Source organism: Rhineura floridana, chromosome 1 (genome assembly GCF_030035675.1).
Source record: "Rhineura floridana isolate rRhiFlo1 chromosome 1, rRhiFlo1.hap2, whole genome shotgun sequence".
Classification (NCBI taxonomy): domain Eukaryota; kingdom Metazoa; phylum Chordata; class Lepidosauria; order Squamata; family Rhineuridae; genus Rhineura; species Rhineura floridana.
The window spans coordinates 137,016,741-137,031,751 of NC_084480.1; the positions used below are offsets into that span (position 1 = coordinate 137,016,741).

The window sequence follows — 15,011 nt, forward strand, 5'->3', positions numbered from 1 at the left end:
AGAATTAACACAGAAGCAAGACCGCAACAGTATGTATAAACTTTAGAAATCATTGTTTAATGTTCACATTTTGACATTTACATTTCAGGAATTGATGTGTGGTGGTGATGGTTCCAAACGTGCAAGCATGTGCAGACCGTATAATATGAAATAGACATGAATGAGTTAACAGAGATGCTTTCAGAAAGATTAGGTTAATTCACAGTTTTAGCATTTTAATAAGCCAGTGCCCGCCCTAACTGCATAGAAAGACTAAAATGATTTTTTCTGTGTATTGAAAAGAAAGTAAAAGCCACCCTGGGCCCTAGACAGAAACTGATAGGTGAGCTCCCATATAGCATGAAAAAACATTTGGAAAAAAAAAAAAAAGAGGTCATCTTCATGATTCACTCAACCACAACCTAAACTGCTCTGCAAGGGTTTCTTTGACCTAATTTTAATCCAAAGGCAGCCAGAAACTTAGACATTACATTGCTTAGGCTACTGCTGGAACTTTACATCATCACCAGCGGCAAATCTCTCTCTCTCAGACTGATGTAGCTTTTGAGCTTTAAAAGAACTTAGGTGGACAGTAGCATTTATGGACCACTGGAGGGAGTTTGAAAACGGAATCACGGCTCATGATATGTACCAATCTTCTCAGTTTCTCCGTGTGCATTGTTTGAAAACTCTGCAACTATGGTATGACTAAACAATGGTGTAAAAGAAACACAGACACTGGGAAACAATGCCTCTCTCAAATCACTTTCAGTGCACTTAGGGTGCAATTGTTTGGTCCTGGCGAGGGTGTCACAAGGGCTAGAGAATATTGTGGCCGTTTCCTTCTGCAGGTGGAGAGGGAGGTCCACCCATGGACAAGCACTTTGGAAGCCCACCTGCCTTAATAGGCAGCAGAAATCTCTGCAGGCAATTGGGGTAATAAGTCGGGATGGATTGGGGGAAGCCTTATTTCATACACATGCCCCTGGTAGCTCGAGTTGGCATAATTGTCTTCCTTCCCACTGAAACCAGTTTGGGGGTGGAAGGGATGATGCAGAGAAAAGAACTTGCAGCAAGCAAGAAGGGAAATAGCTGCCCTCCCTTCTGCCTTGGCCAGGGCAAGGCTGGCAGAGGTTATGAAGTGGTGGCTCCTCTGCTGCGGACTCTTCCTACCCCTGCAAAGCTCCACAGGATTGCTTCTGCCTGTTTATTTCCAGCCTTAGAGTGCTGTACACGACTGTCCTGCTTTCACAAATCTTAACTACACAAGAAGGACAACCTCAGTATAATGTATGGAAGCTATTCTTTATATATAGCTTACATCAGCTTTGAATTCTGATTTAGTGGGCGGGTTGTGTCAACTATCACTTCCAACAAGAGAACTAGGTGTACTGCCACAAGCAGAAACAGAGGATGAAGACTGGGTTTGTGCAGAAAAAATAAGGCTTGATTATGACAGCACCGACTCACTTGGAAATACTTTTTAAAAATCCCCCTTAGTAGGTATAGAAAACTATTTCAAGGGTGAAAATTCTGTAGGTATCAGGAGACAGTTCTGCTGTGATTCCAGGAACTGAACACTTTCCCGAACTGAAAATAAATTACACAGACTGTTTAAAACACATACACAAAAGATGATTTAAGCAATAGTGGGGTTTTGATTGAAGTGTGGAGGGGAGAGAAAAAAGACAAGATTTTGTACTCACCAGCTGCGACTACCCTGGGATCCTCGTGGGCATAGTGTCTCCCAGCTGCACGACTGTCTGGGTTCTCATTCCACCAAAGCACATGAACTAAGAAAAGACAAAACTGTAGCTAAATAATGTTAGGAGTTAAATAGCTCTCAATCCCTTTCTGTTTCGCTGGGAAATCCTGTGTTTGAGACAAGTAAAGCATCAATCGCAAAAGTACTTTGCTGAAAGAGATTCTTTTCGAAAGCCATGCTTATCCAGTATAGTCGCTATTATTAAATGTTTTAATTTCAAATGTTAGTTATAGTGATGCACTTACAAGTAAATGAAAAAGAGCTAGAATGGGTCCTCATTCAAATAAGGGAGATAATTTTGTAGCCCCTATCCTAATTTCTGCTCTCTATAAGATACAAGGGTAGAGGAAAAACTCTTCTGATAGACCCACCTAAAAAAGGAAAACAGCATAATTATTTCTCTGCCAAATGGCCAGCAGATAACAGCCCAAATTTGTACTGAAAAATGTCAAGTATTGTACCTCTGTTAAGGAGTCCATATTCTGTGTGGAAGACGCCAACCAGCTTAGTGTAGCCTGTCTTTATATGAGCACTAACAGCTGCTTTAAAGGATTGCCCCCACACTGCTGGTCCGCCAGGCTTCATCTGGAAGGAAACCATCTCATAGACTCCTAGAGAAGAAAAGAGGAAAAGCATCACAAAACAAGCAGACCTGTAACAGAACTTAATCAGGGCTATGTATATTTTGCAACTGAACAAAACCAGACATGTGAAAGCACAGAATCCGGCATTCAGAGTATTTCAGCCTTCAACTTAAAAAAAAATGTTTCTAGTCCTTTATGGCTTAAAAGTTACAGTTTCAAGTTTGTGGAAACTTCTGATAAGCTCTTTAAAGGCAAAAAGTACTTGGTAGGATTTCAGCTGTCAGTGGGGTGGGGGATTCAGTGCCTTGCACCACTTCTTACCAGTCCCCTCTAACTAGCAAGGTAGAATTAATTATGTAAAGGAAAAGATATATGCCACAACTGCAATCCTAAGGTTTCTGGGAGGGTGTCCCAAAGCCCATAGGATCCACTAGAGGACAGAGAGATCCTACACAATGCTGCAGAAAGGTCCACATCCAGTCCCTCTCCAACACTGGGTGAAGAGAATGTGTTGCCATGGCATACCAGGGAGGGTGTGGGTCTACAGGATGCACATTTCTTCCATTCTTTCATCATCAACACCTCCCCCCCCCACGGAAGACAAACTATCATTCCAAAACAGTGAAACTGTTAAAAAACAAAAACGGAAGCTGGACACTGGAAAGTGCAAATCATCCACCTCCCCCCCACTGGATTGCTCTGTAATTTTATCTTCATGCAGTAAAAAAAAAGTGCAAAATTCACACAGACCTGACATAATTAGGCAAGAAAAATATTACATAGGGATAGAGGGAAATGTGCACGTATTGGCAGATTTAAACCGCTGTTGTTACTTCTGAATTAAAAAGCAATAGTTTTCTACCTTCAAGGAACCCTTAAACATTGATTTGTCCTCTAACGAACTCCTGAATGTTAGCTATGGAGCCCCAAGTATGTTCTGGGGCATGTTCAAAAGTGCACATTCAGTTCATGGGTGGTCCTAGCCAGGCCTGGTGGGCCTCAATGACACTCTGCATGAAGTGAAAAGGCATTCTAAAACATGCACAACACTCCCTGAAATTGTGGAATGTAGAAGACTGGCAATGGGGGGCAAGCTATCTTTCAGTTTGTCTGCCCTTACTTGGTTTCTAAGGAATCCCAGTCTTTTAAAAGCATGAATCTAGTCCTTAGGGCTGCAAAGACAAAACACAGCTTTACATGATAGAATCTGGAAAGAAACTAGTCCGTCTACCAAATCAAAAATGCCAACGTGCTTAGACTCAGTCCCCATTAACAGCTAAAAATGACACCATTTAATAGTACCGAGTTGAGAACTTTAAACAACACTCCACAAAACAACTTACCATCCTTTGGAGGGCTGTTAAGTTCACACCAGGGCACCAGGTAAGCAATTTCATTCTCTTGTTTGTCTAACAAGGGTAGCATTCGAGACATGTATTTTTCCTGCCATTCTTGGTCTTTGGCTAATGCTGTCCGGACAGCAGATCTTTGAGCAAAGCTCTCTACAAACACAGGAAAGGCATGTTAGGATTGCAGCACACCACAGATACCAGTATAGAAAGTGCAGAGAGGGTGGGAAACGAGAGCAGGTCTAACCATGGTTTGCATGTTGCATATTTGGAAGCTCAAGCCATAATTCCAAGCAACGGTGTCAACCATGGTTTGATGTGGGGTTTGAACTGACCCCTAGGTCACCTTCGTCATTAGGACTGCCCTCCTTCTGAAAGAAGATGTGGTTTGAGGTATCATGACCTAATAATACATGAATACTTATTACTCCGCTTGCATTGGTCAAAGTGTGGTTGAAAATGGTGTCTCAGCTATACCCGCAGAAGGCCAGGTTTAAAACCAATTGCTGGTAAACCCAAATATCTTCACCTGCAAGTTCAAATGCAAGTTCTTTGCAGGTCCTGCAGAGATTTAGGAGGCAAGTCTCAGAAAATGTTTGCTTATTTGGAGCAGGTCTACATTTTCTAATATTCTGCTTTTGGCCTATAAAAGGGTTGCTGGGTCAATCAACTGACAGTCGTTTCTATGAGACTCACCAGGTTAAAATACAAAACTAGAAAACTGCAGCCATTTATTAGAATTAGTAATTAAATTCAGTTATGGCTAAACAGGCACAAAATGTAACAGTGCAATCCTACACATGCCAACTCTTTAAGTAACCCCCACAGAGTTCAATAGGATTCACTTCTAGATAAGTGAATATAGGATTGCAGCCTTAATTTTTCTGTTTATATCCAGAACCTCTGTCTTTTATTAAACTTTAAAAAGCCTATTTGCCAACTGAATGCTGATTCAGTTATAGTATGCTGACAGACATAGAACATAGAATGCTGGTTCGGTTATTCTTTCTTGTTTCATTTTTCTAAGGTGCAACATTCTGGTAAAAAGATTTCTTGCTATGTTATATTCTCATTCTGGCCTGATTTGTGACTGAGAAGATGCTGGGATCCGTGAGCCTGGGAACTGGGAGCACACTCAGAACCGTTAGGAAGTTAGTAGATACCTTAAAAGCCTGTGCAACATTGCTATCCAACTTAAACCCCGATTCCAAGCTTTAATGAAGAGGGAACAGATTAGCACGTCACCAAGTTTAGAACACTGAGACAAGGGAAAGGGTAAGGTAAGGTAAAGAGTCACATGCTGGTATCTAACCTTTAGCCGTAAAGAAACTGCCAACACTAATCTGTATTAGCCCACTGGTGGTGGTGGTTGTTATGTGCCTTCAAGTCAATTACGACTTATGGCAACCCTGTGAATCAGCGACCTCCAAGAGCATCTGTCATGAACCACCCTGTTCAGATCTTGTACGTTCAGGTGTGTGGCTTCCTTTATGGAGTCAATCCATCTCTTGTTTGGCCTTCCTCTTTTTCTACTCCCATCTTTTTATTCCATAGTAATACACCAGACCCAAGGCAGCTTCAAAGACAAGCAAGCCCTTAATCCTCAGCCCCACCAGTTAAACATTTGCCTCCCCAGTTAACCAATTAACGGTTTCATTTATTTATGTATTTGTCAATTAAAGCTTGCAGCTGCCCGAATGCACATACAACTCTTTGCACCCTCTACTATCAGTGCCATTCTCCTGGCCAAAAATAGAGTGCCAAGGAAGCGTCATTGCTTTGAACTGAGAAGTGGTATTATATTTGCATGTAAGAGAGCAATCTGTGCTAACCATTTACGTCAGGGGTGGTTAACCTTTTTCGGGCCAAAGGCCACACTGACCTATTGTCAACCCTTTTGTGGGCCGCATATCAAAGTGGGCTGAGTCAAAGTGCAGAAGTGGGATATGGCCAATCATTTTAAATTTATTCATTTTTAGAGACAATTATTGGCTAGTCTTGGGTGGACAATGGTTTTGGCAACAACAGCGTGGAACCCAAAAGAGAAGTCAGTATTTTTTTCATTTTTTTAGTGATAAATTTGTGGGGGCAGGTTGTCTTGGGGAGGCCACCAAAAAAACTTATCAGAGGCTGGATAACCACCACTCATTTCTATAATTAGAGGGCAAAAGAAAACAAACAAGGTTTGGTAGATGGAGGATTTGTAAGTTGTTTAAAAAATAAAGCCTAGTCACATCGTATTCTCTGTAGCTCTGAAGCCACACTGACTCCAGAACAGTTTGTATGCATACTCCTATAGAAGGCACTGTTTGTCGCTTCAAAATAATATTCATTCAATTGGCCTGAACTAAGGAGTCAGCAACTGAAGGCATGTAAGCAAAATTTAGCCTGCTGAATGATGCTCAGTGCCCCCCTCAGTTGCCAACTTTGGCATGTTTGTTAAATTACACGGACGACGCAGGAACTGCTGTAGTACGACTCCTTCCGTGATTGCTCAAGTAACCTGAAAAGTTCCCACACCACGTGGGAGGTCCAGAGCGACAATCTCATTAGCTGCTCAATGACATGCAAGGCACTATGAAGCAGAGCGGTGCATACCATACTTCCAAATATGAAAAGCTTTATTCATTCCCCCAAATTCTGAGGTCCAGTATCCAACCATCTGGGAATGAGCTGTACGAAGGTGAATGTTTTTACTGGTCAGGTCCAGAAAGTCTTTCACCTTGTCTGGCTTAATTGTATAGGTACGGAATTCATAAAATGTGCCATCATCTTGTCTGGGCCCTGTGGCAAAAGGCAATGAGACCTGAAAAGAAAATAATTTTTAGAAACAAATATGTAAGAAAATAATCTGCAAGGAAAGTTCCTTTCCGTCTCTGTTTCCATATGCAATGTGAACTTGCAGGGTCAGAAAGGTAGATTGGTTATTATTATGGCAATAGCAGTCAGGACCACAAACTCACTCCAGTTGAATGCACTCAGCTAAAGTCATAATTAGGTGTCACTGAAGAAATAAAATACTGGAACTCATTCAGCCAAGTCTTTAACCTTTCTATGATTGAAAAATGCATTTTAGGCTGCAGTGCTAACCTCACTTATCTACTTCTCAGTAGATGTGGTTAGGATTGCAGCCTTTGTACTCTCATATTGGAATCTGATTCTTCTAAGTCACAATTAAAATACAAAGGAATGACATTAATTTAATTTATATTATTATGAAGTGTTGTTTAGAGAGGTACAACTCTGCAGAAATTAAATCTTGGAATCTAGATGAGGGCTAAGGTAGTTCTGAGCTAGAACAAACATTACAGCTTTTTCTCTGGGAAAAGATCAGAATCAAATACCCTCTTCCCACCCCCATGCAGAATGACTCTCCATGATGCCAGGCTGTTTTCAGGGGCGTGGGAGGATGTGTTGGGCTCTTCCTGATGCAGAAGGGAACATAAGAAGTGAAGTACTAGCTCTCCTCTATCCGACACAGGTTAGGCCTCATCTTGAGTACTGAGTCCAGTTCTGGACACCACACTTTAAGAAGGATGCAGACACACTGGAAAAGGTTCAGAGGAAGGCAACAAGGATGATCAGGGGACTGGAAACAAAGCCCTATGAAGACAGACTGAAAGAACTGGCTATGTTTAGCCTCAAGAAGTGAAGACTGATGGGAGATATGATTGCCCTTGAAAGGTTGTCACACAGAGGAGGGCCGGGATCTCTTCTCAATTGTCCCAGAGTGTAGGACACGGAATAATGGGCTCAACTTACAGGAAGCCAGATTTCGCCTGTTTTGTATTTTTATATTCTGTTGTTCACCGCCCAGAGAGCTAATGCTAGTCGGGCGGTATATAAATCTAATAAAATAAATAAATAAATAAACATCAGAAAAAACTTCCTAACTGCCAGAGCGGTATGATAATGGAACCAATTACTTAGGGAGGAGGCGGAGGCATTCAAGAGGACAGCCACCTGTCGGGTATTCTTTAATTTGGATTTCTGCATTGAGCAGAGGGTTGCACTAGATGGCATTATAGGCCCCTTCCAACACTACTATTCTGATTCTGTAAGAAGAGCCTGATGGATCAGGCCAATGGCCCATCAAATCTGACATTCTGTTCTCACAGTGGCCAACCAGTTGCCCATGGGAAGCCTGCAAGGAGGATCTGGGTGCAAGAGAACTTTCCCCTCCTGCCATTTCTAGCAACTGGCATTCAGAAGCATACCACCTCCAACTATGATCAGGAAGCACTGATAGCCTCATCCTCCATGAACATGTCTAATACTCTTTTGAAGCCATCCAAGCTGGCAGCCATCACAGCCTCTTGTGGGAATGAATTGCAGAGTATGTGTGAAGTACTTTCTTTTGTATGTCCTGAATCTTCCAACATTCAGGTTCATTGGATATCCACAAGTTCTAGTGTTAAGACAGAGGGAGAAAAACTTGTCTCTATCCACATTCTTCATGCCGTGTCTATTTTATACACTTCTACCATACCTCCTCTTACTTGCTTTCCCTCTAAACTAAAAAGCCCCAAATGCTGCAACCTTTCCTCATAGGGGAGTTGCTCCATTCCCTTGATCATTTTGGTTGCCCCTTTCTGAACCTTTTCTAGTTCTACAACATCCTTTTTAGATGAGGTGACCAGAACTGTACACAGTATTCCAAATGTGGCCGCACCATAGATTTGTATAATATTTTAGTATTATAACTAAATAGTTTCATTTTCATGCTTTCCTAATGATTCCTAGAACGGAATTTGCCTTTTTCTGCACACTAGGTCAAAATCTTCATCAAGCTATCCATTACGACCCCAAGGTCTCGTTCCTGGTCAGTCACAGCCAGTTCAGACCCCAGGAGCGTAAATGGGAAATTAATATTTTTTGCTCCAATATGCATAACTTTACACTTGTTTACACTGAATTGCATTTGCCCATTCACTCAGTTTGGAGAGGTTCCTTTGGAGCTCTTCGCAATCCCTTTTTCTTTCAACAACCCTGAAAAATTTAGTATCGTCAGCAAACTTGGCCACCTCATTACCTCTAACTCTAGATTGTTTATGACTCCACTTTCTACATCCCTCCATTAGAAGAACTGTCCATTTATTCCTACTCTCTGCTTCCTGCTACTTAACCATTTCTGATCCACAAGAGGACCTCTCCTCTTGTTCCACGATTATTAAGCTTAAGAAGTCTTTGGTGAGATACCTCGTAGAGACCTTTTTGAAAGTCCAAGTATACTATGTCCACTGGATCACCTCTATCAATATGCATATTGACACTCTCAAAGAACTCTAACAGGTTAATGAGACAGGAGGTACCCTTGCAAAAGCCAGGGATGCTTGGAAAGCAGTGAGATATCTATTTATTATTATATTTATACTCCACCTTTCCTCCAAGCTCAAGGCGGGGGTACATCATTCTCCCCGTTCCAGTTTTATGTTCACAACAACCTTGAAAGGTAGGTTAGGCTAAGGGACAATGAGTAGCTTAAGGTCATCCAGTGAGCTTCACAGCTGAGTAGGGATTTGAACCCCCTTCTCCCAGGCCCTAGTCCCACACTCTAACCCAGTGATTCCCAACGTGAGTGGTAGCGCCCCCCTGAGGGGCGTTACAGCCTTTCAGGGGAGCATTGGCGTGACTAGAAACTTTAGGGGGGCATTTGGGTTCATCAGGGGGTGTTGACATTTGGCGGTCTGATGCGACAGTTGAAGCATTTAAGTTTAATTTTATTTAATACACAGATCATTAATTTTTAAACTGTTTTGTCCCCAGTTAGAATGTATTTAATAGTCTCAATTCATGGAAATAACACTATAAATAGTGTGTGCTCTTTAGTAAAGAAATTCTGAATAGTGGCCAGTGTCATATCAAGGAATGGGGATATTAGCCACGCCCCGGCACTAGGTAATGTTCCGATGCTATCTTGAGGGATGTTGGAACCAATCACGAGAGAGTGTTTGATAAGCTGGGTGTATTGGTGGAGGGCACATTCTTCCAACAGATGAGTGCTGTGTGCAAACGGGTGATGCAGACAGTCAGTTATTCGCTGGTTTTCTTCAGGAATGGGACACACTCGGTACCCATTGTTTCTGTGATGTTTAAATGAACTTGTTTAACGAAACAATGCTGGTAAACTGAATGAGTTTGTTGTTAAGTAACACAGTGTATTCTATTGGTTCATACTGTGTGGACTTAATTAGCTTTTGCTTATGTTTTTAGGATTTGTGAAATAAGAAACAACTCCTATATCTGCAATTTGTTTCTTGCATGTATTTTATGGATTTATATACTCCAGATATTGTGAAGTTAGCCAAAACTCATCAAGCTCAAGGATCACACTAGTATTTTATAATAAATCTCATTTTATTTACTTTTCTATAACTATGTATGTATATTAATAAATCATACTAAGAATTCAATGTGTAATCTAAGTGCAATAAAAAGGCATGATAAAAACGATCAGTAATAATCATTGAAAATACCTTTTATGCATTACTCATATTTTAAGGGAAGAATAGGAAGCATTGGCATATACTTAATCTGAGGGGGGCGCTGGGCACAAAAAGATTTTGCAAAGGGGTGTTGGGTCAAAAAAGGTTGGGTAACGCTGCTCTAACCACTACACCACGTCGGCTCTCTTGCTGCTTTCTGAACAATAGAGGTTTAGTGCAATGGGGTGATCTCCCAAGCCTGTTCTCAACCGTGGAGGAAGATAGGGGCTCAACACTCCTAGAGATGTGAAAGCACAGGAAAAAAAAACAGAAAAATTTGGAAAAGACCCCCCCAATCTTTCCATTTTTTCCAGGCCTTCACTTCTTTACCTCCCCCACCCCCACTGTGCTGGGTGTCAAGCACAGAGCAATGTCAGAAGCCCCTGTCGCCTCCCTCTTTAAGGGGTATGTGTGAGCGTATAATATTGCCTGGTCATCATGGCCAGCCTTCTGTAAATGTAATATCAAAGGAGGCAGGCAGGTGGATATTCTAGTCAGCTTGTACGTGGGCTTGGACCTCAACCTGTACTCAAGCAGTCTGATGCTATATCTTGAAGTAAATCACATTGAGTTCCACAGGCCTTCCTTCCTTCCAAGAGAACGTGCAGACGATTGCAGCCTCAAGTGTACATCAGTTACAGGCTACATTATAAGAATTGTACTTTGTTCCCTCCTGATCTCACAGAAGGCAGAGGTACATAAACACCGGACAGCACGGTACACAGATGAAACCAAGCTGGGTTTGTTCTCCAATTAAATAAACCTTACAGGAGACCAAGGTTACCTTTACTCTCTTCATGTTCCATCGCTTCTCAATTCAACCTGCCTCCCTCTCACTAACAGTCATTTAAGGCAGAGCACTTGCAGCTTCCAATGAACTCGTTAAGATACACAAAACAAAGGGGGGGATTAATCACTGCTTTGGCACTGTTTTACATTTCCAAGTGCCAGCAGGACCTCCAAAGAAATGAGTGTGTCCCACTTCAGCTGTATTCTTGGCAAAGATCCCAGCAGAGAGCAGGCTTTGTTGCTCTGTCTTTTCCTTTCCTAAGAACAGCAGCTGGCAACCACGTATGGCTGGAGGGCTCTAGAGATCTCCCTTCGTTCACAGTATTATGCATCAGAAGTACTTTAGATATAGAAAGAGTAGGAGAATTCACTGGAATACAGCAGCAGAGCATCCCAACTGTCCTAGATGACTCTTTCCAGGATTTATCACTGCCACACAGCAACATTTAAAATGCTGCTTTGCAAACAAGACATGGCACATTCCTGCCTTAGCTGCAGCAGTGTTTTGGTTTCTCCAATTTTACAAACCATCATTTTCAGAAGAAAGCACAGAGTTTTCCCACACAAATTCCAGAGAGAGACTGTGGTGTAGTACTTACAACATTGACCCTGTTAGAGGACTGGATTTAGACCAGGGTCCAAGTCTCCACTCAGCCTCAAAGATTACTAGGTGACTTTTTTGGACTAAACTATCATTCTCCCTTTCTCAGCCTAACGGAAGGATAAATTGGGGGGGGGAGCAATACATTGCACACTGAGCTCCTTGGAACAAGGGTGGGTTAACATATAATTATATTGCAGTTAAGTGCATATCCTTGATGACATTTTAGAACACTTTCAAATAGGAGTGGATAACCTTTTTCTGACCAGAGGGCCACATTCACTCTTGGCCAATCCTTGCCAGGAGTAGGTGTGGCATGAGGGGGGGTGTCCATCCACACTTTCTCATGCACACACAGACAGGCAGACATAAATGCAGCCTCTCCCCTCTCCCTAAGTGCAGATCAACTAAGGGGGTTATCACCCCTCTCCATTTATCAAATGGTTGCTGTCATAACCAGGAAGGGGGCAGTTTATCTCCCCAGCAGGGCTATGGGCTCTGCCCACCCCAGTGCTGTGTTCCCTTTAAATTAGTCTGCCTTTTGCTGCCGCCAAACTCAGTGAGGTCTTGTGGGGCTAGAAAAAAAAATGCTTGAGGAACTGGAACAAGTCTCCAAACCATAAGTTAGCCAAATCTGCATTAAAATATTAACATGCAGCTGGTGAAGCCAAGAAAAAGGCAAGTTTGGTCAGTATCTTTTTTTGAAGAAATCAAGCCTACTAAGGAAGTATGTAGGGTGGCAGAACCATACTCACACACCAATAAATTTAGGGATTCAACCCTGAATCATGTTGGCTCTTACTTGAAAGGCTCCACGGCTGGATACCTCCAAGAGCAGGATTCGGCAAAAGGTAATCAGGAGAACTCTGGTGTGCAGTAGGTCAACTAGGGTTTCAGATTCCTAGTTATTTAACAACAGCAACAACAAAATAACCTTTTCTCACCTAAATTAAGCTGCTAAGATGGAGAAAGCTAACAATTTTAGACTTTTCTAAGATAGGATTGTGAGCTCAGTTAAGTTTTGGTACTTAAAAACAAATTTCTAGGGTCAGAATGTGCTTGGTGATATCCTGTTCTTGATTTCCATTTGTGGAATTATGTCTTTGGCACCTGGCTTTGGTTGGCAGATTGTAGGGTTCCAGTAAAAAAAGGGCAACAAGCCTGAAGCCTGCCCCAGAGACACTTTCAAAGCAGTGTGGGGGAAACCAGTACATTGGATGTCACAAGGAAGAAAGTTGTGTGGCTGTCTTGGTTTATTAGATGCACAAGCACACACAAAACAGAAAGTTCAATGGCTTCCAAGCAATCACTCTATGGAGTTCATTTCGATTTCTGATTAGCGTTTAGGTGTGTACTTGGCTGGAAAGAAAAGTATACTTGTGTTGAATAGACAACACATATATGCAGATAGGATAAACATACAAACACACATATAGTGGTACATTGCCATTCAGAACTTGGCATTTCCAGAAACAGATTCTTTTACTGTGTAAGGATAGAGACACACTTACTATGGTGCCAGTTCCACTGCATCTCCACCTGTTTTCTTAAAACAGGAACACTACCCTAGTCAAACCCCGCCCCTTTTTACCCTAAAACCTGGTTGGATCAGCTCAAGTGCATTTTTTAAAAAATTCAGCTTCAGACAGATTTCTCAACTGATTAGTAGATCAAACTGTTGCCCCTCCAGGTGTGGCCAATGGAAATGCTTTGCTGTAGGCTCTGGCAAAGACAGTGACTAGCCCAACATTTTGGTGCAGAAGGTCCTAGAAGATCTGAAGTCAGCAGCAGGAAAGGAAGGTGTGTCCGGCCAAGGGCTGAGTCACTTCGAAATGCAGCCAGAAAATCCATTCTTCACTGCTTTTGAAGCTACTAGTGTGCCTACTGCCTGCCCTCCCCTTAAATGATGGAATGATGGAAATGGAAATGGACTGCCTTCAAGTCCATCCCGACTTATGGCGACCCTATGAATAGGGTGTTCATGGTAAGTGGTATTCAGAGGGGTTTACCATTGCCTCCCTCTGAGGCTAGTCCTCCCCAGCTGGCTAGGGCCTGCTCAGCTTGCCACAGCTGCACAAGCCAGCCCCTTCCTTATCCGCAACTGCCAGCTGGGGGGCAACTGGGTCCTTGGGACTATGCAGCTTGCTCACGGCTGCACAGGTGGCAGGGCACGTAACCCCGGAGCCACTCAATGTGGGGGTGATCTTTAGCTGGCCCTTTACACCCAGGAGATACGAGCGAGGATCTGAACTCGCAGCCAGGCTCTCCTCCCCACTGTGCTATACCAGCTGTTCTTTAAATGGTACCTTGCTCAAAACATCAGAACATGAGGCGGTGCTGGCAGGCGGCTGCCCTCCCCTCTAAAACTTCCCGGCAGGAGAGGAGGTACTCAACCAAGTTCCTGCCAGGCCTGAAAGACTCTATAGCCCAGTCCCAGGTTTGCTCTGGCGCAGGTCCCTCTCTGCATTCCATAGGATTTCTTGTTCTCCCGCCACATTTCTTCCTATGCCTTTTTAATAGCTGTGTGGCAGGCAGAAGGAGGAGCTCCCTCCCCCCTCCCCGGCCGGCCAAAGCAGCACCAGGTAGATTTCGGCCTGTCAGCAAACACCAAGGCACACCCCTCGTTTGGCAGCCTCAGCCCATGCCCCTCCTGGGGCTTCTTCGCCTTTACACGGCGTCCATCGTTACTCTCCTTTTACCTGAGCAGCGACTCCTCGCGACGCTGCCGCGACTCCCCTGACAAGAATCCGGGAGGCCAACATGGTCTAGTCGCGGGAGAAAGAGGCGGCGGTGGCGACGCAGCCTTCTTTAAGGTCACGGCAAGGCGCTTCCGCCTACCACTGCGGCCGCCCGCTTTCCTGGCTCAGCCCACCGGCGCGCAGAAAGCATTGGACGGCGCGGAGCTCGTGGCCGCCTCCACAATGCGCACAAAAGCAGCCACTGTGGCGGCGCCCCCCTCGCCTCAAACCTGGCGGGATGGATGGATGGTACGGCACTGCCAGATGGACGCGCTGCCTGGACTGTGCTGCTGAAAGAAATTTCTCGCACGCGCTATGCGATCCCCCACCCGGTTAGGAGTGTTGGGCTTGCTTGAGCTAAACGGCCTCTTTTCAAAAGCCACCCCTTGCCGCTCCTTCGTGAAGCTCTCCCGTCTGCAACACCCTGAACTCCTGGAAGGCAGGGATGGGTTATAGATTATGTACTGTAATTATTGCACCGGGGGGTGGAGGGGAGGGGTTCTCAATGAGGTTGTTCTTAACGCTCAGATCATAACTGCATGAATTATACACTCAATAGATTATTTTTATTAATTAAATGTATGTAGCCAGTCATCAATAAAATTATCGAGGTTACCATAAAAATAATTAATACTGCATTTTAAAATACAATAGCTAAAGCAAGTGAAACAAACATCATTACTATCTAGCCATTTGTTTTCAAGAAAATGTATTGTGACAT

The 15,011-nt window shown here is 43.4% G+C and overlaps 1 protein-coding gene across 1 annotated transcript; it reads right to left on the reverse strand.

The window, feature by feature from the left end:
* Positions 1-36: 36 nt before the first annotated feature.
* On the reverse strand, positions 37-14,588 carry NIPSNAP3A (nipsnap homolog 3A). Its single transcript, XM_061633236.1, has 6 exons — positions 14,252-14,588; positions 6,276-6,483; positions 3,672-3,830; positions 2,206-2,355; positions 1,686-1,772; positions 37-1,569 (listed from the first exon to the last, which is right to left on the reverse strand). Exons 1-6 carry the CDS (start codon positions 14,312-14,314, stop codon positions 1,493-1,495), a joined length of 744 nt encoding a protein of 247 aa, XP_061489220.1. The 5' UTR covers positions 14,315-14,588; the 3' UTR covers positions 37-1,492.
* Positions 14,589-15,011: the final 423 nt, after the last annotated feature.